This window comes from Panthera pardus, unplaced genomic scaffold (genome assembly GCF_024362965.1).
Source record: "Panthera pardus isolate Hobbes unplaced genomic scaffold, ASM2436296v1 HiC_scaffold_27, whole genome shotgun sequence".
NCBI classification, from domain to species: Eukaryota; Metazoa; Chordata; class Mammalia; order Carnivora; family Felidae; genus Panthera; species Panthera pardus.
Genome location: NW_026526843.1, coordinates 44,761,871 through 44,786,426, shown reverse-complemented (window position 1 = coordinate 44,786,426; position 24,556 = coordinate 44,761,871). Strand labels below are relative to the sequence as shown.

General features: G+C 44.5%; 2 protein-coding genes across 7 annotated transcripts; both read left to right on the top strand.

The window, feature by feature from the left end:
* Positions 1–2,966: 2,966 nt before the first annotated feature.
* On the top strand, positions 2,967–8,156 carry LOC109260356 (G-protein coupled receptor-associated sorting protein 2). 2 transcript variants are annotated; one of them, XM_019438526.2, is made up of 4 exons: positions 2,967–3,585; positions 4,160–4,227; positions 4,565–4,642; positions 4,947–8,156. In XM_019438526.2, exon 4 carries the CDS (start codon positions 5,266–5,268, stop codon positions 7,804–7,806), a length of 2,541 nt encoding a protein of 846 aa, XP_019294071.2. In that variant the 5' UTR covers positions 2,967–3,585; positions 4,160–4,227; positions 4,565–4,642; positions 4,947–5,265; the 3' UTR covers positions 7,807–8,156. The 2 variants fall into 2 exon arrangements, with proteins under 2 accessions (XP_019294071.2, XP_019294072.2); XM_019438527.2 differs by lacking the exon at positions 4,565–4,642.
* Positions 8,157–10,444: 2,288 nt separating this feature from the next.
* On the top strand, positions 10,445–23,177 carry GPRASP3 (G protein-coupled receptor associated sorting protein family member 3). Of its 5 annotated transcripts, none has more exons than XM_019438522.2 (5): positions 10,445–10,726; positions 13,439–13,600; positions 19,172–19,272; positions 19,671–19,747; positions 20,489–23,177. In XM_019438522.2, the coding sequence occupies exon 5, from the start codon at positions 20,783–20,785 to the stop codon at positions 22,433–22,435; it is 1,653 nt and encodes a 550-aa protein (XP_019294067.2). In that variant the 5' UTR covers positions 10,445–10,726; positions 13,439–13,600; positions 19,172–19,272; positions 19,671–19,747; positions 20,489–20,782; the 3' UTR covers positions 22,436–23,177. The 5 variants fall into 5 exon arrangements, with proteins under 5 accessions (XP_019294067.2, XP_019294066.2, XP_019294070.2 ...); XM_019438521.2 differs by having other exon boundaries at positions 19,656–19,747; XM_019438525.2 differs by lacking the exon at positions 19,671–19,747.
* Positions 23,178–24,556: the final 1,379 nt, after the last annotated feature.

The window sequence follows — 24,556 nt, the reverse complement described above, 5'->3', positions numbered from 1 at the left end:
CTCTCAGCTATTGGTAGATCCACCACTCTGTCACAAAGATCTTGGAATCAAGATTCCACCGCATCCACACTTATCAGAGAAGCTTATGCTTGTATGATTTTGAATATACCTGTAAACTTTCAGGATAAGAAACTGTATAAGACATACACTACAAGTAAATGTGGCTTCCACAAAACAGAGATTTCTTTCACTTTTGTTTCTACTGTATCTCCAGTCCCTAGGATAAAAAAGGTATTCACATGTATTTCTTGAATGAATTAAAGGCACCAGAGACTTTAACAAAGTGAAAGAATAGTTCAGGGAGGCAGGAAGATTCACACACACCCACAGATCCCAGCAGAGCTCAGACACTTCTTCAAGCCTGGCATTCATCCAACATAGTATACTGTGGAATAAGGAAAATGATCCACAATTCAGCTTAAAGCCATTTAAACAGTACAGTAAAACTGGCCCTCCTCTGGGGGACCTGGGTGGCTTAGTTAAGCATCCAGCTTCTGCTCAGGTCATGATCTCAAGGTTCATGAGTTCAGGCCCCACATCACACTCTGCTGTCAGCACAGAGCCCACTTCAGATTCTCCATCTCCCTCTCTCTCTGCACCCCCCCCCCACACACACACTATCTCTTTCTCTCTCAAAAATAAATATTTTTTAAAGTGGAACCAACTTGACAATAAATTATATTAAATAAATATATACATACATACATACTTACATAAAGTGGACCTCCTCTGATAATTGACATCTGTTGTCAGTCCAGATGCTGTATATAATCATCTCCAGATTTTTTCCTGTCACCTAATATTGAAGTTATAATACATATAATACATATTTATCTAAAATAAAAGCTGAAATAAAAATACATGAAAGGTCATAGTAAGAATATGGTTCCCTTTTCATCCTCAAAAATGTAAGTGATTCTCAGAAAATGGGGATTTGTTCCAAGATGAACCTCAAAGGCCCTTGCATAAATCTTATATGGAAAACAGAGACAGGAGTTTGCTAGAAAGGGTGGTTATAGTGGTAAGAAATGAGCCCCCAAAGTGATCCTCCCAGGGGTTGAGGCACAAATAAAGAAGGTTAAGGAGAATGGACCATCATGATGGTAAGTAAATTCAGTTCCTACCACTACTATAACACATTACCACAATCTTGGCAGCTTAAAATAACACAAATATATAATCTTACAGTCCTGTATGTTGGGAATACAAAAAAGGTCTCACTCGTCTACAATGATGGCAGGGCTTCATTTTTCTGAGGAACCCTGGTAAGAATCTGTCTCCTTGCCTATTCCAGCTTCTGGGAGCTGCCTGCCTTCCTCGGACCATGGCTTTGTTTAATCTTCAAAGCCAGCAAAGGCCTGTCCTGTCATTCTCATGCTATTTCACTGTCACACTGACTCTTCTACTTACCTCTTCCACATAAGATATACCCTTGCAATTACAAAGGCCAGGAAGACCCAGCATATTCTTATTATTAAGGTCAGCTGGTTAGCAATCTTAATTGCATCAACAATCTTAATTCTTTTTGCCCTGTAACATCACATGTTTACAGGTTCTGGAGAATACGATGCAGATATCACTGAGGGAACTTTATTCAGCCTACCACAGTGAAAGTGCCATTTAATTGAGTTTAAAAGTTTTACAATGGGCACCAACAGGTCTGTGCTCAACCACAGTTATGCTTAAACACAGTTTTTCTGTTTGCCCTATGGAGCACAGAAAGGAAGGGCTCAAGACTAGAGGAAGGATGTAGGGTTAAGGGAGTCAGAGGATTCAAGAACCGCCAGGCTTCTGTCTTGTACAAGTGGGTACATGATGGGGCCTTCTCCAAAGAATGTCTGGGGAAACTAGATAGATGTGCAGGCAGATGTGCATGGCATCCAAGCTGGTTCTAATCCCTGCCACATATCCACATTGCCAAAGATCATGAGAGCTTGGACATGACTACAAGCGAAGACTTGATAGATAGGATAGTGGAAAAGGAGCCAGGACTATCCTGACACCTGACCATGGGGCAACAGACAGGAAAGATCCTATGACCCGGTGCAAGTCCTGACAGGGAAAGGCCCTCCTTTTTGGGCAACTGTGGGGACTGCGAAATGGCAAAGCATATTACCAGTTTGAATGAGGGGTGGGGGTGGGAAGCAGTGTGGCAGAAAGGATGGGCACAGAGCAGTGGTTGGTTTTCTCAGGTTAGAGGTGCAGGTCTGCCTCTCTTTAGAAAAGGCTCAGTGGTGAGGCCTCCATGAGAGCCCCCTCCCACTTCCTCCTCTCCGGGCTCCGTGAAACAATGAAAGAAGGACTCCAGGAGGGCCAGGTGGTCTGGCCTTAAGTCGCCTCTCCCCTCTCATCCTGCTGTTCTCACAGCCCCTAGCCCATCAGCCTCCAGGAAGGCGGGCGGGCGGGATTGGGTGGGGGGGGGGGGGGGAGGAGGGCAGACACTGAACAGGCTGAGGATTCTTACAAACCGAAGGACGGTTGATATCCATCCGCTGCTGTCTGCAGCACACTACCACCACCACCCCGAACTCGGGATCCTAGCCCCCACTGCCAGTCGTTCCCAGGTCCCTTTTATTGCGGTGCCAGCAATGAGGGGGTGGTCGCCTCGGAGGTCTGCAGAGGCGGGCTGCTGTGAGCCCGCCCCTTAGGCTGGCGCACCTCCTGGCCCCGCCCCCCGTGGGTCGGAACTAGGGTGGGCCAGGGAGGGGGCGTCTAGCCCATTCGTGCTGTATCCCTCCGCCCCCCTTCCCGACACCCTTGCTGAGAGCGGTTCGTGCCGCATCCTGCGCAGCCCCTGCCCAGTTTGGTGCTGCAGCGCGGGGGGGCGGGACGCCTTTTTGCGATTCTGACAGCACGCTAGGTGGTGGGAGTCCGAGTGAGGAGCTCCGAGAAGAGGGGGAGGACAACGACCTGCACCTTGAGCCTGTGAAGGCAAGTGGGTTGTCGTGGGGAGGGGTGGGGGGACCCCCACTGTCGCCCGGCTTACAGCCTGCCCGGACCCCAGCCTCTGGCAGCCTGGCAAGGGGGAGGCGACCCGGTCGTACCCTGTCCGTGACAGAGGTGCGCAGCGCCGCGGGACCCCTGGCGAGGAGAGGCAGTGACCGGTGCGGGCCGGGCCCAGGGCATGGGGGCTGGCGGGAGAGGCTCCCTCGGATCCTGTGGAGGCGAACTGCGCCAGCCATTCCGCAGCCAGCTTTCCAGGCGCCCATGACCCGCCCTCGACGGTGCTGTGCCGGGAGAGAGCTGTGGGGGGAGCCTGCTGCGGAAGAAATGGCGGAGCGGGAGCTGGGGTGGGAGGCACCCGGGGAGGCCGCCGGGGCGAGAGCGGGTGGGGGGTGGCGTTCGAGTTATTTGCCCAACTGGCAGGAGCCTGGGTTCGGTGGCGTCGGCTGTTACGGGCCCTAATTCTGTAAAGGGGCCTATTGGCCCCCGGACCCTGGGTGCTGTCCCTTAGCACAGGCTCCTGGTTGATTCGAAAGTCTTCTCTCTGCGAGGTAGGTCTGGTGGTTTCATCCCGCAGAGTGCATCTGTAGAGGAGAGGCTTGAGAAAAAGGAAGAGCAGGACAATGGCCTGGATTTCTGGAGGTATGTGGGGCTGGGGGTGCAGGGGGGAAATGAGCAGCAACCATTGAGTGGAGACCCAAATCGGAGTGGGGTGACTGTGATCAGAACAGGTCAGGCGCATCCAAGAGTACCTTCCAAATTTCCCCTTTTTACTAGCCTTCTAAGTCCTTCCCATGCCTTTCTCCTTCACCTCCACCCAAAATTGGTGGCAGGAAAAGATGAGCTAGGAGGTGAGGGTGAGACAGAAGTCATAATTACAAGTGTCACTGCACAACCTGTTTTCTAGAATATACGTAGGGGCACCCTTCCCCCAATTTATGCTGCGCAAGGCGGTGGGATGTGGTGCACCTAGTGGTGAATCCTCAGAATTGGAGAAGGGAGCCATGTGAAAGTGTGACGTCAAGAGAAGATGTCGTTGTCTGCAACCCTGAAACTAAGAGCTTAAGTAATAGAGAACATTCTACCAAGAGGACTTTAAATGTTGAAAAGACAAATAATATGTGGACTCCTATCCTTGGTGTTTGTGGGTCCACCCAGAACTCAGTTGCTGCCATGGTCTCCTGACTGTCATGCCTTTTCATCTGTTTGTCCATAGGCCTGCTTTAAAGCTGCTCACTTCTGTAAGGAAGGGAAGGAGGAATAGACTGGCCCAAATCTCTGGAGGTTGGTATGAAGGACAGCAATGCAGGGGATAGTGGCAGAGTAAGATCAATAGCAGGTGTCTTTGATCCACTTGGGTGTGTTTGATCCACCTCTCCTACCCTCTGCCATATTTGCACACTGTCACAGCATCTTTTCCTTATTTCCTGTAGGAGGTATTAGGCATATTAGTGTAGTTACGGATTGGGCCATGAATGGGAGGAGACAACCAGAAAGCAGGGACCATTAGATAGGAAAAAATTAGACAAATTAAACAGATGTTTACATCAGGGGTCCGTGTGTCAGTCTGTCAACGAGGCACTCAGACTTCATTGTCTCCTGTATGTTTACTTCTCCGTAGGACTGCCTGCTCTCTGATGTAGAGCTTAATACCACTGAAACAAAGCAAGGAGGGGGAAATTGCACCATATCCTTGCAGGTTGGTATGAGATTGGGTGCAAACTTGAGTGGGGAAGTGGAGATCAACACTGGCCCAAGAATGACTAGGGTAGTCTGGGGGCTCCTAAGCCTCTCCCATTGCCAACACTCACCAATTTCACACCTGTTTTGTAGCAGGCAAAGTAATGTGGCAAAATCTGGGGTAAAACATGGGTGAAATGAGGGTGATGGAAAGACTTTCCATCTGTTCCCTAAGTATTCAAGGTCCAGTCTCTGTGTGAATCTCTGCATGGAGTGATGCAATTTGAAGAGATTCAAAGCCCTATGTGATTCTCTTTCCTTAGATCTACCTCCAGTGGCATCTCTGCTGGTGTTGGAATTGCTGCTGACCACCACCCTCAACAGGTCTGCACCCACCTGGGAGCATCCATCATCCCCCAGCTTGGTTGTGCCTCTTCTGCGCTTTGTGATATTGACTGAGGCTAGGCTTTGGAAGCAGATCGATTGACTGCTGGACTGGTGATTGACTCTAACTTTTGTTTCCAACTATATCACGTGAATCACTGAAAGATCACAGTGTGAAGATACAAAACTGTGAGATCTGTGGTAGAGGCTGAGACTGGGGTAGGGGTACTTAACTGGGCCTCCTCTGTAACGTATACCATGACTGGGGCTGAGATTGAACCTGCTGCCCAGGCAAAGCCTGAAAAGAAGGCTGGAGAAGAGGTTGGAGGTGGGGCTGAAAGAGAGAATGAAGTCCCAATGGTGGTCAGACCCAAGGTTAGGACCCAGGCACAGGTAATGCCTGGAGCAAGGCCCAAAACTGAGTCAAAGTCTATGCCTGGGGCAAGGCCCAAAACTGAATCCCAGGCAATGGCTGGGGCAAGGCCCAAAACTGAGTCCCAGGGAATGGCTGGGACAAGGGCCAAAATTGAGTCCCAGTCAGTGGTTGGGGCAAGGCCCAAAGCTGAAGCCAGGACAGTAGGGGGAGGACGTCCTAAGACCGAGGCCAAGGCAATCCCTGGGGCGAGGCCCAAAGATGAAGCCCAAGCTTGGCCCCAGACTGAGTTTGGGGCGGAGGCAATGTCGCAAACAGAGGGGTTGGCCCAGACCAGTGCTGTAGCCTGGCCACTCGTCAGTACTGAGTCTGGGCCTGTTGCTAAACCTATGGCTCTATCTGTGGATAGGGAACTGGTCAGTGTGGACACTGAGACGTTTCCTGGCTCCCAGGTTCAGACAGGAATTCAACCCTGGTTTGGATCAGGGGAGGAAGTTAATATGGGGTCTTGGTGCTATCCTAGGCACCGGGCCAGAGAGGAAGCCTCTAACGAGTCTGGATTCTGGTCAGCAGATGAGACCTCTACAATGTCCTCTTTCTGGGCTGGAGAAGAGGCCAGTATCAGATCGTGGCCCAGGGAAGAGGCCAATACCAGATCCAGGCATAGGGCTAAACATCAGCCTAACCCCAGGTCCAGGCCCAGATCCAAGCAAGATCCCTATGTTGATTCTTGGTCTGGGTCTGAGGAGGAGTCTGGCAACCCATTTTGCTTGTGGGCTGGAGAAAATACCAATAACTTGTTCAAGCCCAGAGTCCGGGATGAGGAAACTATGAGGTCCAAGCTTAGGACAAAGAGAGAGGACTTTTTTGAGTCTGAGTCTGAAGATGAGTACTCTAAGGAGTCCTGGTTTTTGCCTGGAGAAGAGGCCAATGGTAGATTCAGGACCAGAGACCAGGAAGAGCCTAATACTGTCTTGAAGCCCAAGGGCCAGAAAGATGTTAATAACAGTGGTAGAGTCAAACAAGAGCCCAGGTTTGAAGAGGAAGTCATTATTGGGTCCTGGTTCTGGGCAGAAAAAGAGGCCAGTATGGAGGCTGGGGCTTTGGCCATCTGTGAATCTACACCAGGGTCTGAGGAGGGGGCCATTGGTGGATCCTTGCTTTGGACTGAGGAAAAGTCCAATTTGGGGGCTGTGGCCAGAGAAGAGGCCAGGCCAGAGTCTGAAGAAGAGGCCATATTTGGGTCCTGGTTCTGGGATAGGGATGAGGCCTGCTTTGATCTAAATCCCAGTCCTGTGTATAAGGCTAGTTCCAGGTTCAGAGATTCAGCTGAAGAGGAACTTAAAGCATCATCCAGGCCCCAAACCTGGGAAGAGGTCACTGTTGAATTCAAACCTGGTCCTTGTCATGGGGTTGGCTTCCCATCCCCAAGCTCCTTTAGAATTCCTGAAGAAGCAGCATCTGTATTCTCTGACATGTTTGAGGGAAAGCCCAAGAATTTGGAATTTACCCCAGAAGGGGAAGGGCAGGAATCTTTGCTTCAGTCTGATCAGCCTGAACCTGAGTTCCCATTTCATTATGATCCATCCTACAGGTCAGTCAGGGAAATCCGGGAGCATCTTAAGGCCAGGGAGAGTGTAGCACCTGAGAGTTGGTCCTGCAGCTGCATACAATGTGAGCTTAAAATTGGTACTGGAGAATTTGAAGAACTCCTTCTATTAATGGACAAAATCCGAGATCCTTTTATTCATGAAATATCTAAAATTGCAATGGGCATGAGAAGTGCTTCTCAGTTTACCCGAGATTTCATTCGGGATTCAGGTGTTGTCTCACTTATTGAAACCTTGCTCAATTATCCCTCCTCCCGAGTTAGGACAAGTTTTTTGGAAAATATGATTCACATGGCTCCACCTTACCCAAATCTAAACATGATTGAGACATTCATATGTCAAGTGTGTGAAGAAACCCTTGCTCATAGTGTGAGTTCTCCTGAGCAGCTGCTTGGATTAAGGATGCTTAGACACCTCACTACAACTACTGACTATCACACACTGGTTGCCAATTATATGTCTGGGTTTTTCTCTTTATTAACCACAGGCAATGCAAGAACAAAGTTTCATGTTCTAAAAATGCTATTGAATTTGTCCGAAAATCCTGTTGTGGCAAAAAAACTATTCAGTGCCAAAGCTCTATCAATATTTGTGGGTCTCTTTAACATAGAAGAGACAAATGATAATATTCAAATTGTTATTAAGATGTTTCAGAATATCAGTAATATTATAAAAAATGGAACTATGTCTTTAATTGATGATGATTTCAATCTTGAGCCACTTATTTCTGCATTCCATGAATTTGAGAAGTTAGCTAAGGAACTACAAGTCCAAATAGACAATCAAAATGATCCTGAGATGGGACGACAAAGCTAGTGCGAATAATCACCTGCCTTTGATCAGCCTTATGTTCCCAAAGAGCCCTGAGTAGTGCTTTGGTTTTCACAGTCTGGTTTTATGTTGTAACTTATATTTTAATGCTGATGTTAACTTTGTCCAATCCTTGGTTTGAGCTGGATCATTTTGTGGATGCCAAATGAATATTAGAGCTGAAAACATATTTGTTGATATTTGTCTTGCTGTCCAGATTGCAATATTTTTTTTGGTATTGAGCTTCCAGTGAACTGAGTCGCCTATGTAAGCTACCCTGCTATTTGTTGTTTAAACATATGGTTCTCTATTCAAGTCTGTGTTTTCAATAAAGGTCTATGTGAAAATTGGCAAAAGTGACCCTTCAGTTTGAAATCCAGGTACAGATACATTGTGCACACGTACAAATACAGGTAACTAGTAGTGTGACAAACACCCTCATTGGAAAATCCCATTCCTAGAGTTTGAGAAAGGAGAGATTACTGTGCGCTGGTGGTATTTGAGAAATGCTTCAGCAAAGAGGGACCCACTTAAACTAGTGTAGGATAAGACAAACCATTAGGTCATTCTCTGAAGTGAGGAGTGGGAAGAAAAGTGTGAAGAAATGTGCATGATTGGGAAACCTGTCCTAGTAGCATGGATTTAGCCTATCTGCCTGGAATAGGTTAAGACAAATTTAGTGAGGGATGCAGTTGGAATGAGGCCAGATTGGAGAGCTAAGTCAGCCAAATCTGCACATTTTACAAATCCTAGTACTGTTGTTGCTTCATTGCCACCTAAAGAGTGAAAGAGTACAATGGCACACAAATTGAGTCAGGAAGAATATTTCCTTTGTGTTCCTAGTCCAAGGAAGGTATTAAGGAAATTATGCAGCTTTAAAAAAATTATCTATTTATTGGCATGAAATTATACTGATGCTTTAATGTCAAGTGAAACAGAAGATTGTGATATCTGGAAAATTGGATCCCATTTTAAAGTCTTGTGTGTAAATACACACAATTTCTATGTAACTTCAATATGCCTAAGAAACTTCATACATTCAATAGTCTGGAATAAAATACCATAGTAAAAGAATTTTCAGAGACAAGCATTGGGGAAATACAAAAATTACTAAGGGTATTTCCTTTTAATATGCTTGTATCTAGTGCCTCAAGTTATATGTGGACATATTGGAACAGACACAGTTACATGAAAAGATTGAGCTATCAGTGTTAAAAATGTTTAGAGATAATAACATTTAGAAAAGTTGGAAAGTAATGAGACTTCTGAAAGACTAACTTTTTAATGAAATGCTTCAAAAAATTACCAAGGTTACTAAGTTTATAGTAGTCTTTTGAGTGTACAAAGATGGTAATGTTTTCACATGATAGTTACACTCAAAAGATCATGTTTCCTTTTAGAATAACAATAACACTCAAAATAGTGGTGCTTGCACAGCATTGTGAATATACTTAACACCACACTGAATTGTACACTTTAAAATGGTTAAAATGATTAAGTTTTACTTTGTGTGTATTTTCCATAATAATAAGTAAATAGATTATACCATACCATCAGACAGAAGAATTGTATAAGTCAGGGACAGAGTTGGTCCCAGACTTGCAGGAAACATCATATTTTATTATTTTTAGACATGGTGAAAATATTTGTTTTGTCTGAGGATGCTAATTTTTGAAAAAGTAATATGATTTGTGAATTACAAATGTTTATGTGATTTTTTCAACACAATTAAGGAACTGCTAAGAATATGAAAATGGTTAAAGGCGATATGTATATATCACATACACAATATAATAATATAAACAAAATATATGTTAAATATTAAGTTTAATACACAGAAAAATAGTAAATGTTAGGATAAAATTTCTAGGTTAAATACAAAACTAGTTAGTATTCTAAGGGCATTACGTTGTAACCATTGATGTTATCTGTCCACTGAACGTAAATCATTTCCATATCCGTTAGACAAAATATCTACAAGTTAACATTGGCCTCTCAGGGTTGAAAACTTGCTCAATAGAGAATGAAGCCCAGCACTACTGGAATAATATCCAGCACCCATGTTGTCTTTACTCAAGTTTTGTATAATTTTTCTGACCGTGCAACATGTTTTTTCCCCACTTGATTCTGATATGCAAGGTTTATGGAAGTAGGACAAAGTGGCAGTTTTGCCTAACTTCACAAACCACAAGTGTTAACAGAGATCATCCTGGTAGTGGACATGGTAATTTGAATGTTTGTTTTACTTATCAATATTTTTTAAGACAGGTTCTGCGTGTGTGTGTGTGCGTGTGTGTGTTAATATGTCGCCCGAGTATCACACAGATTAATAAAAATCACTTCCTCTTCAAACTCCTTCTCATCGAGTATTCCTCGCCAGCCCTGTGCTCCTAAAGAGCAAGGCCCAGGCCTAGCGCTAGCGCTGGAAGCTCCGGCTCTAAATCCAGCCTTCCTTAATTAAGCTCTCTGTCTTCACCTGGAGCGTCAGATTCTTCTAGCAAGCATTTCAACCTCAGAGACAGAAGATTCTGCCATCCATGATGCAGGGATACGGCCGACTACACAGTCTACACGGTCACGTGAAGCTGGTGGTGGGTCACGTGACCATGCTCTCTCTTGCGCAAGCACAGAGGTGTGTTGTACTGAAAGCGGACAGGAAGGATATACACCTGACGACTAACAGACGGCCGTGGGAGGAGTGGTAGAATATTGGGCTGAGTGGGTGGGTGTCTCTCCGTGCTGCACTAACCTGAAAACGGATCTCTCAGGCGAGCGCAATTACAGCATTTGTTGGTAGAGGGCACAACCCCTCAGCCTATTGCCAGCGTCTTAGCCGGGGTCAGTCTTTTGCCCAGGAGCTCAAGAGGCAGGAAGTCATCCTGCAGGAGACAAACGTGGAGAGAAGCAGCGGTTGCTGTTGGAGGAGGTGGGTGCGAGGCTGGGAAATGGCATCCATGGGATGTGGTGGCTGAGAATAAGTCCTGGTGCAAGAAGTGCCTCGGACCTTACTGGGTCTCTGCTTCTGCCTTCTGAACACCCCTCCCTCACTCCCAGGCTCCCCGCCCAGCCCAGCTGTGTGTGGCTTTGTTACTGTGTGTCGAGTAAGGGAGGTGGACACAAGGAGGGAGTTGGCTTCAGGGGAGACCAGAGAAAGGAAACGGTGAGGTGACAATTCCTGAACTCCTGAGGTGCTGGATTGTGACAATGGTATTGGGAACTAGGGCAGGCTGCCCCAAAATATGCCATTTCGGCATGCAGATTATTTGGAACTGAAAACAATTGCCCAAAAGGCTCAGGAGGAAACTTTGACCTTCTCCACTAATTGCCTGAGGAAAATTTAGGTTGAGGACCTGCTGCAGGAAGACAACTACTTCCATAGATAACCACAGTATATGAACTAGTATATGACATATAGGACAGTATATGTCAACTAGGAGTTGACAGGGAGGAATTTAGCAAACTATCTGTTAAAATTCCTTTGTATGTCCTATTGTTTGTGTATGTACTCCCATATTTGGTTACCAAATATTCATTCTTTTTTGAATTGCTTTCCTTCCCTTTGAAGTCCCAAATCCCTACCTTTCTTCTTAGTTGGGTATGGCAAATTACCTCATTTTACCTGTCTTTGGAATCTCCTGTCTGTGTGAGTTCCCTATATGTATGAATTTAAATCTTATTTCATTGTATTTTTATTTATTTGATCTGTCTCATCAATTTAATTCTTACTCCAGCTAGAAAAATCTTGAAGGTTAGAGGGAAAAAAATTCCTCAACAATGGGAACCATGAGCTGCATTCCTTTCCTCTCACCTAGTTGGCATTCACTCTGTCTTCCAAATGTTGGGGATGACTGAGACCAGACCAAATTTGGGGGGATGGTGGGGGAAAAGGAGGCAGGGATATATCTGCCTTATATTCCAAGGTTCCAGCTTCCAACAGATGCAAGAGTAGAATAAACCCCAATCTGAGAAGCTCTAAGGAATGGGGAAGGGAACAGACTCAGGAGGAGGGAACCTAGAGGCTTTGTGCCCTTCACATGGGATTTCTCATTAGGAAACCATCAAGTTTCTCCTCTCCCAAGAGGATCCTTGGATCTTAGCCCCGGGCAGCAGCTCCTTCCCATCTAGGAACACAAAAGTTTCTTTTTTATCTGAGCCTCCCTCCCACTGTTGTCCTGGGCCTCAGAAGAGGTTCTTTCTGGGAATCACTGACAGAAACTCTTGATCTCACATGATTCCCTCTGTAGACACTTTGCTTTCTTCCTTGCACTGTGTTCTCTGCTCCCTTCTTAAGGCTTGTTTCTTTGGTCTCATCCTGGGTACCAGCCCTTGGTAAATACTTGACCTCTTTCTATTTGAATGTCCCCCCACCCCATGCCTCCACTGGATAGTTTAGGAAGTGTCACCAGGAAGTAATGAGTTTTCTTAACTAAGCCTTCTCATATCCTTTTTTTTTTGTACTCAGTATAGAGTTGAAATCACGTCATAATAATACTCAGGCCCACCTTTTTACATTTAAAAGCTAGGATTGAGCAGAAGGCATGTGAGATAAAATTACAGAGATTGAGACCTAGGACTACCTCTTCCTCTCTTACTTCTTGCCTGCTTTGTTATTATCCCCTTCCCTCCACTCTCCAGAATTCTGGTAATACATGTATTGGGTTCAATATTCAGGTTATAGTCTTTCCCCTCAAGCTCTGTTTTCTATTGTCTGTGTGTTTTTAGAATTTGACAAACGAGAATACCTCAAACATAGTGTGGCATAAGAAAGAATATATTTAAACTTTGTCCCTGGTTTCTGGCACAGAGCTTCAAAAAACTTAAGAAATTTAGTGAGTGACAGGAGTGTCTTTGTTATAATAACAAAGTGACTTTTGGCTTCAGATTGTGGTCTGGTCACCAGTAGGACCAACCATGTGACTAGATTTGGAACTTTAGGCCAGCTGGAACTCTCAAAGAGGGGAGGTCTGAATTTTGGGTTCAGTCACATGGCCAGTGATTTAATGGATCATGTCTACATACGGAAACCCCAATGAAAACTCAGGGATCAGTGGGGCTTCCTGACTGGTAAATGCACTGATATCCAGGGAGGTTGATATGGCCTAAATCCATGGGAAGAGGGCATAGAAGCTGTGTGTCTAAGAACCTTCCACACCTTGTCCTGTGTGTATTCTTTATAATAAAACTATAATCCTAGGTATAGAACTTTTAGTGAGTTCTGTGAATTGTTCTGCTAAATTATCAAACCTGAGGAGATCATGGGAAATCCTGAATTTATAACTGGTCACTCAGAAATATGAGTGGTTCCCATGACTCGTAACTGGCATCTGATCTGAAATGGGGCAGTATTGTTGGGGACTGCACCTTTAAACCTGTGGAGTCTGGTGCTAACTCCAGGTAATTGGTGTCAAATAACTGATGTTGGAACAATGATGTTACACGTCTCTATTTTTAGCAGCCACCGGTAGATTAATATCTGTCTCTGATCCTATTTATCATATATAAACAAGTTAAAAATGAAGAAGGCAGAACCTCCAGTGTATTATGGGTGAAAAAATCAGCATGTGTTTTTGTGTCAAGCACCTGCAATTTAAATAATTTTTAAAGTTCTCTATAATTTCTGTATATTTTTTCTCATTAGAGCTCCCTCAGCCTAGAATTCCTGTGGGGAGTACCACATTTATATTTGGGGAACTTCATACTGTGGCCTCACTGGATACCGCCTAAGTCCCATGTGCAACCTGAAGCAGATACTTAGCCAGTTAACACCTGTGGATGTTTTCAATCTCAGGAAAGAGGCAGGGTAAGTGTGGTGTGTGTGTGTGTGTGTGTGTGTGTGTGTGTGTGTGTGTGTGTCCCTAAGTATAGGATGATTATCTCTGTTCTGATCACCCCTTGGGTATGACTTGTAGGGGCCAGGATCATCCATCAATTTTTTTACTCACATGGCCCTTTTGTTTATGCTCCTTTTCTGGATAAATATTATGGGCTATCTCAAGTAATGAATATCAGGGCCCATTCAGATATCACTTGACTTAAAATGTTGCTGCCTGAGGATAAAATTAGAGCAGATTTGTCATCAATCCAGTCATGAATGAAAGAAAGGTATCTTCTTATAGTACAGCTGAACTGTTATCACTCACTGACCATCTACTGTGTGCCCAGTTTCAAAAGAGCAACTTTCAATGGGATCTCATCTTTAAAAAATTCCCAGGTTCTCTGGAGAGTTTCAAGGCCCTAACTTTCTATCTCTATCTCTCAACACATTCTTCCAAGTCAGGGCCAGCACTAGAATGAGATAAGGAAGCACAGTTTTAGGAAGCACTCACTTTCAGGCGCTTCACCCTAGTCCAAGCCCTTCTCCACTTTCCCTGCACTCAGGCCACATTGGTGCCGAGGTCCAGCCCCAGCAGGTCCAGGGGTTCCCAAAGGATGAACAGCATCAGCGAAAAAATAAATAAATGGACACAGACAACAGCATTGTGTTAGACTGGCCACTTTATTGTAACAAGCGTAGCATTATATTTTTTAGCAAATTCCTTGTAGTGTGCGTTATCTACGTTTCTGGGCATTACCTAATTCTAAAAATGTTCCTTTGTGTAGTCACCCATTAGGGAACAACATAGTTATTTTCTTGTAACATTCCCTCCTGCCCTTTCAGGGTCATCTAGCTGTCAACACCTCAAGTGGAATGTTTTACAAGGACAGGACTTCTTAATTGTTCCTTTGTGCCATTTGCAGTACAAGGGACAAAAGTATTCGCTTTGGTCTGAAGTGCCGGGAGGGAACCAAGAGGGCCCTGAGAACCCAGGGTTAAGGAGACTGTTTCCTGATGGCCTTTTCTTATGAGTGAGGACACTTTGCTCAGAAGTCCTTTTGCAATCTTCTAATGCCTCAATGAGTACCGTTATATCGCCACCCCTTCCTGAACCAGAGAGTACCAAGGGGATGGATAACCCCTGGAGCAAGTTGACTTACCCCTGGAATAGGGATCAGCCTCCCTGTGCTATATGACTACAAGGAGAGGGGGGGCATACCTTATGCAAAAATGACATTATTTTTGTAAAGGGCCATGGTAAGCAACACAGTATACAAAGTACTGAGGTTACAGAGACAAAGAGCACAGTGGCAATTTCTTATCATTTATGACCACGAAAAGCCACCATGGAGTTCTCATCTACTCTTTTCTACTTTCCCCAGCCCACTTCATAATATGGATAGATCACAATTTTAAAAGCAACTAGAAAGACCTGATAACCTGCAGGTATTTCAGAATATCAGATACTTCCTAATTTAGTGTGCACAAGAATCCTGTGAAGTAGTTTTAACCAGCCTCTTCTGAGACATGAATTAACACAGATAAAAACATTAAGTACCTTTTCCAAAGTGACACAAATAATTAATAGTAAAAAACTCTCTATTCAAGTTCTGGACTGCCTGGCTCTGAAGTCTGGCCATGTTCCAAAGGAGAGACTCCGTTTTTTAAATTTTTTAAAATTTTTTATTAAAAAATAAAATTATAATTTAATTTACTTTTTGAGAGATAGTGTGTGTGTAAGCAGGCAAGGGGCAGAGAGAGGGAGACGCAGAATCTGAAGCAGGCTCCAGGCTCTGAGCTGTCAGCACCCAGCCTGACACGGGACTTGAACTCATGAACTGTGAGATCATGACTTGAGCCGAAGTCAGACGCTTAACTGACTGAGCCACCCAGGTGCCCCAGTAGAGCCTCCTTTTAGAACCTGCTTCCAGGACTCAGAAACTGGCCATTCTAGTCTAAGCAAGCACCTAGTAGTATAGTAATCTGCTTCTTGGTGGTGGTGGTAACAGAGATGACTTTTTTCTCCCAGAGTTAAGTCACAGTTGCTCAGAGCTCACCACCAGGAACTTTGAATCTGGAAGTATGAACTCTAATCGGCACTCCCAAGTTATGAATTTGGGGGCTGAGATGCCAGATTCAGGGAGCCACACAAATATTCTATACCTGGGAGGGAAAAGAGCCAATATTTATGGAGCAGCTTGGTTTTCAAGGGCAACTTAATTCCCAGATCTAATATATAGCTGAAAGGAAGAGGAAAAACACTGTGTTCACTGGTCTTTAGCTACCCCATTAAAATCCATAAGCCGTATTTCCAGATTCAGTTAGGACATGTAAAGAGTTTAGAAGTCATTCTTCCTGTATTTCTAAACAGAAAAAAAAAAGCTGAACAAACTGAGAAGCAATGATTTATCTTAGACCCATCAAAGAACTGAGGTCACAGGGCAAATAATCACCCCAAATTCTGGAGAAAAGACAAATCTGGAGAGTCACAGCCTCTCTCTCTACTTAGAGCAGAAACTGCTAGAAACATAAACATAAAAATAGTAATTTTGACAAATTTCTAGGTAATGAGTGTGGAATAGTTTGAGAGTAAGAAACCCCATGGGGACATGCTGGCTTAGAAATTTAGTGGGCTTTACCTCTAGGAAGTCCAGCAGGTTCTCACAAGTAAACATTTCAGAAAGATCACCACATGGCTCTAGGAGGGGGAAATAGACCCAGAACCTTCTCCAAGATAAAGGTCTACTTTCCAGTGGAAAAGCCTTTCCCTGAGCTTTATCCCAGCTGAAGGAAAGGCATTCCACCTATTGAGTCCATTCTAGACTTCCGTTCTCACATAAGGAAGACAAAGACACTAAGAAACACTTGTGAAGGTCATAGCTTAGGGACACAGGTCCACAAAACACTGGAATTTAATCATAAGATTATAGAACACTTGCTCTCCTCCACACATTGTCAAATTGCTAACAAGCCTCCATTGTCATAAGAGTAGAGTATAGTTAAAAGAGCTGCAAGATGTAGAGTCTCTGCAAGGAGTAATTAGGGAAGCCCAGAGTTTAGAGGGGAGATAAAAATAAAGACACTAGACGAATTTGAAGACCATAGCACTTAAAGCTACAGCAAACTACCCACAGCCCAACTGCTAACCAGCTTAACTTTAAAACTTCTCACTAAAGGACTGTTCACTTCAGTTCCTATCACCTAATGCATAATATCCAGCTTTCAACACAAAATTATAAGCCATGCTAAAAGGCAAGAAAAAGCACAGTTTGAGAATACAAAGCAAGCATCAGAACCAGACTCAGATATGATGCAGAATTTGGAAGTATCGGGGAATAAAAATAAGTAAGCTTAATATGTTAACAGCTCTAATGGATAAACGAGGCAAGTGTGTATGGCAAGTGGCTGAGATCCAAGCTGGTTCTAATCCCTGCCACATATCCACATTGCCAAAGATCATGAGAGCTTGGACATGACTACAAGCGAAGGCTTGATAGATAGGATAGTGGAAAAGGAGCCAGGACTATCCTGACACCTGACCATGGGGCAACAGACAGGAAAGATCCTATGACCCGGTGCAAGTCCTGACAGGGAAAGGCCCTCCTTTTTGGGCAACTGTGGGGACTGCGAAATGGCAAAGCATATTACCAGTTTGAATGAGGGGTGGGGGTGGGAAGCAGTGTGGCAGAAAGGGTGGGCACAGAGCAGTGTGGCAGAAAGGATGGGCACAGAGCAGTGGTTGGTTTTCTCAGGTTAGAGGTGCAGGTCTGCCTCTCTTTAGAAAAGGCTCAGTGGTGAGGCCTCCATGAGAGCCCCCTCCCACTTCCTCCTCTCCGGGCTCCGTGAAACAATGAAAGAAGGACTCCAGGAGGGCCAGGTGGTCTGGCCTTAAGTCGCCTCTCCCCTCTCATCCTGCTGTTCTCACAGCCCCTAGCCCATCAGCCTCCAGGAAGGCGGGCGGGCGGGATTGGGTGGGGGGGGGGGGGGGAGGAGGGCAGACACTGAACAGGCTGAGGATTCTTACAAACCGAAGGACGGTTGATATCCATCCGCTGCTGTCTGCAGCACACTACCACCACCACCACCACCACCCCGAACTCGGGATCCTAGCCCCCACTGCCAGTCGTTCCCAGGTCCCTTTTATTGCGGTGCCAGCAATGAGGGGGTGGTCGCCTCGGAGGTCTGCAGAGGCGGGCTGCTGTGAGCCCGCCCCTTAGGCTGGCGCACCTCCTGGCCCCGCCCCCCGTGGGTCGGAACTAGGGTGGGCCAGGGAGGGGGCGTCTAGCCCATTCGTGCTGTATCCCTCCGCCCCCCTTCCCGACACCCTTGCTGAGAGCGGTTCGTGCCGCATCCTGCGCAGCCCCTGCCCAGTTTGGTGCTGCAGCGCGGGGGGGCGGGACGCCTTTTTGCGATTCTGACAGCACGCTAGGTGGTGGGAGTCCGAGTGAGGAGCTCCGAGAAGAGGGGGAGGACAACGACCTGCACCTTGAGCCTGTGAAGGCAAGTGGGTTGTCGTGGGGAGGGGTGGGGGGACCCCCACTGTCGCCCGGCTTACAGCCTGCCCGGACCCCAGCCTCTGGCAGCCTGGCAAGGGGGAGGCGACCCGGTCGTACCCTGTCCGTGACAGAGGTGCGCAGCGCCGCGGGACCCCTGGCGAGGAGAGGCAGTGACCGGTGCGGGCCGGGCCCAGGGCATGGGGGCTGGCGGGAGAGGCTCCCTCGGATCCTGTGGAGGCGAACTGCGCCAGCCATTCCGCAGCCAGCTTTCCAGGCGCCCATGACCCGCCCTCGACGGTGCTGTGCCGGGAGAGAGCTGTGGGGGGAGCCTGCTGCGGAAGAAATGGCGGAGCGGGAGCTGGGGTGGGAGGCACCCGGGGAGGCCGCCGGGGCGAGAGCGGGGATGGGGCTTAGGAGCTCTGTGCTCAATTGGCGGATGTGGTGGGCCGGTGGCGTCTGCTATTCCAGGTCTTGATTCTGTAAAGGGGTCTGTTGGGCCCCCGGACCCTGGGTGCTGTCCCTTCTCATAGGCGCTTGATTGATGCCAAAATCTTTGCAGGGTAGATCTGGCACATTTAGCAAGAGGACAGTTGAGTGGGTAGATTATGAAGACATCAAAATGAAATATTTAACCACCTCTTAATACAGCAGGTTTATTGCCTTCCATGTTTATATCTTGCAGTCAATTAAATGCAAGGAAATGACAGAGTAAGGAGTAGATCACCTTAAAATTAACACCTTTAAGGGTCTTTCTAAAGAAATAGTGTGGTGTAAAAAAATAGTGTGGTATTAATCCACCTTTCTCCTTCAGGATCATTTTTCTCAACATCCCAGCCCACTTAATATGTTGAGGTGTGGGAATGGTGGGTCAGAATAGAGGGGAGTATTTTCTGAAGGGTCATTTTAGAGCCTATGTCATTTATTTACTTATTTCCTGATTCTTCAAAAGGTAGTGTCAGGACCTGAATTCTGGGTATCTGTCTTATTAACCTGATATTTTCCTACGATTGTCAACATATTCTCTTGGTGTTTTGCTGAATGTTCCTCTTTGTTTTTGCAGGGTGTGACTCTTCTCCAGCTAAAGAACTGTTCTTTGGTGGAAAGGATAGAATTTCCTGAGGACCCCTGCTGTGTGGGCTGGCTGAAATAGGTGGCAGTGAGGTAGGATATATGTTTGCATGGGGAAAGTGGAAGGGTAGGGGCATGCAAAGATGGTATTAAAATAATAGTCCTGTTATCTTCACTGACTGCTTTCAAAATACAGTTGCTCACTATCTACTGTTGCATCTCATATTTTGTTCAGGAAAAGAGGTGTAGTCTCTGCTGGGAAAATAACCAAATTGAAAATTAGAAGGAAGTATAATTAGACAAGTTTCAGGTCTTGGGGGGAATTGATGTGGAATCATTTGGTAGGAGCAGACAGGTGGGAGACATTTAGCATGGCCTTAAATAAACAAAAGTCTGTATTATAATGCTTGTGATGGCTGTTGGCCTAGCTCAATCTCTTCTGGTTTCTCTCTTTTGTCTTTTTATCTATTCTTAAGTTTGTTCCTTTATAGGTTCCTGTAGAAATATGTAGATAGTTGTTCACTTTGAATTAAGAAAAAAAGACGCAAACTATTCATTTGGATTCAAGGTGAGTGTGAGCATGAGCATGCGTATTGATTGGGGATGTAAATAGGCTATTGGCAAGCCTAAAACATATCTTGGAGCCATTATCTTCCAACTTTACAGATAACCTCTACCCTCGCATTTGGGTATAGAAAATGAGGATAAATTAAGCCAGTATTGTGCCTACAGGGTAATTGATAGATACCCAGGAAATGGAGTAGGAAGCCATGAGGAGGACCAAAGAGACCAGAAATGTTATATAACCAAAGTTCTAGATTTGGAAAGACAGACACTTGGTTTACAATCCAGAGTAAATGTCTGTCTACCAAATGCTCAGAATTCCAACTCTCCTGTATTTTTGTCCAAAAGTCTGCCTGTGAATTGGCTGTAGGGCTTTTTGATCCTAGAAGTAAGGAAGGAGGAGGAAATCGCACCAGATCAGTACAGGTTGGTGTGAGACCTACCTGGATAGACCTGTAGCATATAGTATACCCAAGGGCCGGGATGTTTCTTAGCCTCTTTCACTTTCAGCAAACTTTTCCATCATCCCTGCTCCTATGTGATGTAGAGAAAAGAGTGCGTTAGTGCTTGGGTAGGATATTGTTGGGCATTAGTGTGGGAGTGTGGAAGGGATAAAATGAGGGAATAGAGTTTTCTACTATTCTACCTCACAATCCATTTCTATTCTCTCATATCATGTGTGGCTCTCTGCATAGTGAAGCACAGTTGGAAGAGACTTAAAGCTTGTTTTCTTCTTCCACCTCAGGTCCATCTCCAGTGGTGGCTGTAGTGGCCTTGTAGTGGCAGATCATCACCTTCAACAGGTCTGCACTCAGGAACTATCATCTTCCCTCAGACTAAGTGCCTCTGTCTTTTCTCTGTATTGTTGACAGAGGTTCTGTGTTTGGAAAGGGGACTGTGTGACGGCTGAGCTGACGACTGACTTTTGCCACAAAGTTTATGTCTGATCCAGCGAAAGAGTGTTAAGACATTGACCTGGGACAGATTGAAAACCAAGGCCAAGACTGTATAGAGCTATCTATATAACTGATCTTTAACCATGACTAGGGCTAAGAATGAGACTAGAAACAAAGGCAAAGCTCAAAAAAGGGCTGGTGTGCAAGCTGAAGCAAAGAGGGAGACTACTGGCATAGTCAGACCTGTAGCTAAGACCCAGGACAAAGCAGTAGCCAAGGCAGGGTCTCAAGCTGATGCAACAGCAGCGATGAAGGCAAGGTCTAAGAACAGGAGTGTTCCTGAGATAAAGGAAAGAGGCCTGGCATATTTTAGTCCCAAAGCTGAAGATGAGGCCACTAAAGTATCTGGGATTTGTTCTGTGGCTGAGGCTAATTCTGAGTCTGGGTCCACCTGTAAACATAAGGCTGGTATTGATACCTGGTTTTGGAGTGCAGAAGAAGCCAATGTTGGTTCCTGGTTTTGGAGTGGGGAAGAGGCCAATAATCATTCTAGTGCTAAGGATGAAGGTAAAGCTGGTATTGATCCTCTGTCCTATGCTGAAAAGTTGGAATCTGTGGCCGGGGCCAGCTGCAAAACTAGGCCAGGGGCTGAGGAGGAAGAGGAAGAAAATGTTATTGGGAACTGGTTTTGGGATGGAGATGAAACTAGTTATGACCCTAATCCTAGACCTGTGAGCAGGATAGTTAGGCCCCAGCCTGTGGATGAAATTAATGAAAAAAATAGGCCCAAGGACTGGTCTGAGGTAACTATCTGGCCCAAAGCCCCTGCTGTAACTCCAGTAGTGTTAGGATTTAGATCCCAAGTCCCATTTGAGACAAAGCCTCCTTCATATATTGTCCTGGCCTCAGCCGAGGAAAATACCCATTCTTTACCTGTGGCAACAACATGCCCTTCTAGGAGCACTACTTCATGCTCACAGCCTGTCCCTGAGTATCCATTCGGTTCTGACCCTTGCATCCAGACCATAGAGGAGATTAGACGCCAAATCAGGATTAGGGAACTGAATGGGATTAAGCCATTTGCTTGCCCTTGCAAAATGGAATGCTATATGGATTCTGAAGAATTTCAAAGACTTGTTACCTTACTTAAGTCAACTACTGATCCTCTCATTCATAAAATAGCTCAAATTGCAATGGGGATCATTAAGGTTCATCCCTTTGCCCAAGAGTTTATTAATGAGGTGGGTGTAGTGACGCTTATTGAAAGCTTGCTCAGTTTTCCTTCCTCTGAAATCAGAAAAAAGGCTGTAATTACTCTGAATCCTCCTTCTGGGGGTGAGAGACAACGCAAGTTTGAATTACATGTTAAGCATATGTGTAAGGAAACCATGTCTTTTCCCTTGAATTCACCTGGACAACAATCTGGATTAAAGATACTAGGACAACTGACTACTGATTCTGACCATCACCACATTGTTGCCAATTACTTTTCAGAACTTTTCCACTTGCTGTCCCTGGGAAATCGTAAAACCAGAAATCTTGTTTTAAAAGTACTTTTGAATATGTCTGAAAATCCAACTGCAGCCAGAGACATGATCAATACAAAGACATTAGCAGCATTAAAACTCATCTTTAACCAGAAGGAGGCAAAAGCCAATCTCGTTAGTGCTGTGGCCATATTTATTAACATAAAGGAGCATATCAGAAAGGGCTCAATTGTAGTTGTTGATCACATGAATTATAATACACTGATGGCCATTTTCCGTGAGGTTAAAGGAATTATTGAAACAATGTAAAATGAGCCAGAAATAAAAGTGAACACTGAACAATCTTCAGACTCTAAAAGGCTGTCCCTATAGGCCCTTGCATAATGTTTTGATTATTACAGTGTGTACGTTATAAATTACATATTTAACATGATATTACCTGTGACAGTCTCTAGTTTTGAGCTATACCATTTTTGAGATACCAAATGAATATTATATCATATGCTGAAAACATCTGTTGATTTTTGTCTTGTGTAGATGGGGAACTTTTTAACATTTTACTGAAGATAGTGAACCAATTCATAAGTACACTAAGTTCTTCATTAGTATTTGTTTAAATATGTTTGTGGCTTCAAATGGCAAAAAAAGAAAACATCATTGAATTTGTAATCTAGTTTGCAGAAATAAGGCATATATACACAAAAAGATAACTAACAGCACTCACATATATCTGTACACATACACATTCATTGCTGAATGTGCACTCAACATGTAAAGAAGGGAGGAGTTGCTATAGGCTGTTTAATGTAAGAGAAATTACCGTTTTTCCCTTATTCTACCTGCATCAGATAACTTATGGTAGGCATTTAACAACCACTGGTGTAAGCTGAAGAAAATGTCTCAGCATGTGAAAATATTAGATTATATGCTTTTAGATTTTTAAATAGTTAAGAAACTAAAACAAGATCATACTGTAAAAGCTGTTACTTTTTCTCTCACTAACTGTAAATTGTGAGCATCTTTCCATATCAATAAATATGCTTCTATAACATTTTTGAATCACTTAATGTTTCTTCTGTGTTAACATTTAGTGCATAGTGCCCTAATATTTCATCGCATATCCTCTTTTTTCTAAAGTTTATTTATTTATTTTGAGAGAGACAGAGTGTGAGCAGAGGAGGGGCAGAGAGAGAGGGATAATCCCTAGCAGGCTCTGCATGGTCAGCATGAAGAGCCCAAAGTGGGGCTTGAACTCGCAAAACCAAGAAATCATCACCTGAGCTGAAATCAAGAGTTGGATACTTAACCATCTGAGCCACCCAGGTGCCCCCATTGTATATCGTCTTTAATAACATGCACACATGTTTTTTGCAGAAGCAAGAGTGTAGTATTCTGCAGCTTGCCTCATTGTCTTTATAATTATCTTTCCAATTTAGTATTATGCAGATCTGCCACAAGATTCTTATTTATAGCTTTATTGAGGTACATAATCCATTACATTAATCCATACATATTTAAAGTATACAATTTAATATATTTTGATATACATATACACATGTGAAACTATCACCACAGTCAAGATAGTGAACATATCCATCATCCACCCCTCCAGAGTTTCTTTATGCCGCTTTAGTCCCTCCCAACTTTCCCTATATCTCCCTGCCTCCAGGCAACCAGTGATCCTTCTTTTGACAATATAGAATTGTTTTCATTTTCTGTAATTTTATATAAATGAAACCATACAGCATGTGTTTTTTTAGGGGGGAGCAGGGGTGTGTGGCTTCTTTCAGCATAATGACTTGAGACCCATGCATGTTACTATGTGTATCAGTAGTTCATTGATTTTTATTGCCACGAGTCTACTATATGGCTATATCACCGTTTATCCATTTACCTGTTGATAGAGATTTAAGTGGTTTCCAGATTTGGGCTATTACAAGTAAAGCTGCTGTGAGCATTTGTACACACTGTTTTTATGAACATGTGTTTTGCTTTTCTCTTGGGTAAATAAATACCTAGGAGTGGAGTGGCTAGATCATATAGTAGGTATATACATTTAACTTTTACATTTTCCAAAGTGGTTGTTCTGTTTTATTTTACACTCCTGCAGCAGTGTGTGAGGGTTCTGATTCCTCCCACATAGTTTTTAACACTTGGTATGGTTGGTCTTTTTAATTTTACCTGTATCTCATTGTAGTTTTCTTTATTTTTTTTTAAATTTATTTATTGTGAGAGAAACAGTGCAAGCAGGGGAGGGGCAGACTGAGCGAGAGAATCACAACCAGGCTCCACAGTGTCAGCACAGAGCCTGACATGGGGCTCAAACTCACGAAACTGTGAGATCATGACTTGAGCCGAAATCAAGAATCAGATGCTTAACCAAGTGAGCCACTCAGGTGCCCCTCATTGTAGTTTTTTTTTTCTTAATTT

Coding starts and splice junctions, on each gene's coding strand:
- LOC109260356 (XM_019438527.2), top strand. CDS start 5,266: ATGACTGGGGCTGAGATTGAACCTGCTGCCCAGGCAAAGCCTGAAAAG.
- GPRASP3 (XM_019438525.2), top strand. CDS start 20,783: ATGACTAGGGCTAAGAATGAGACTAGAAACAAAGGCAAAGCTCAAAAA.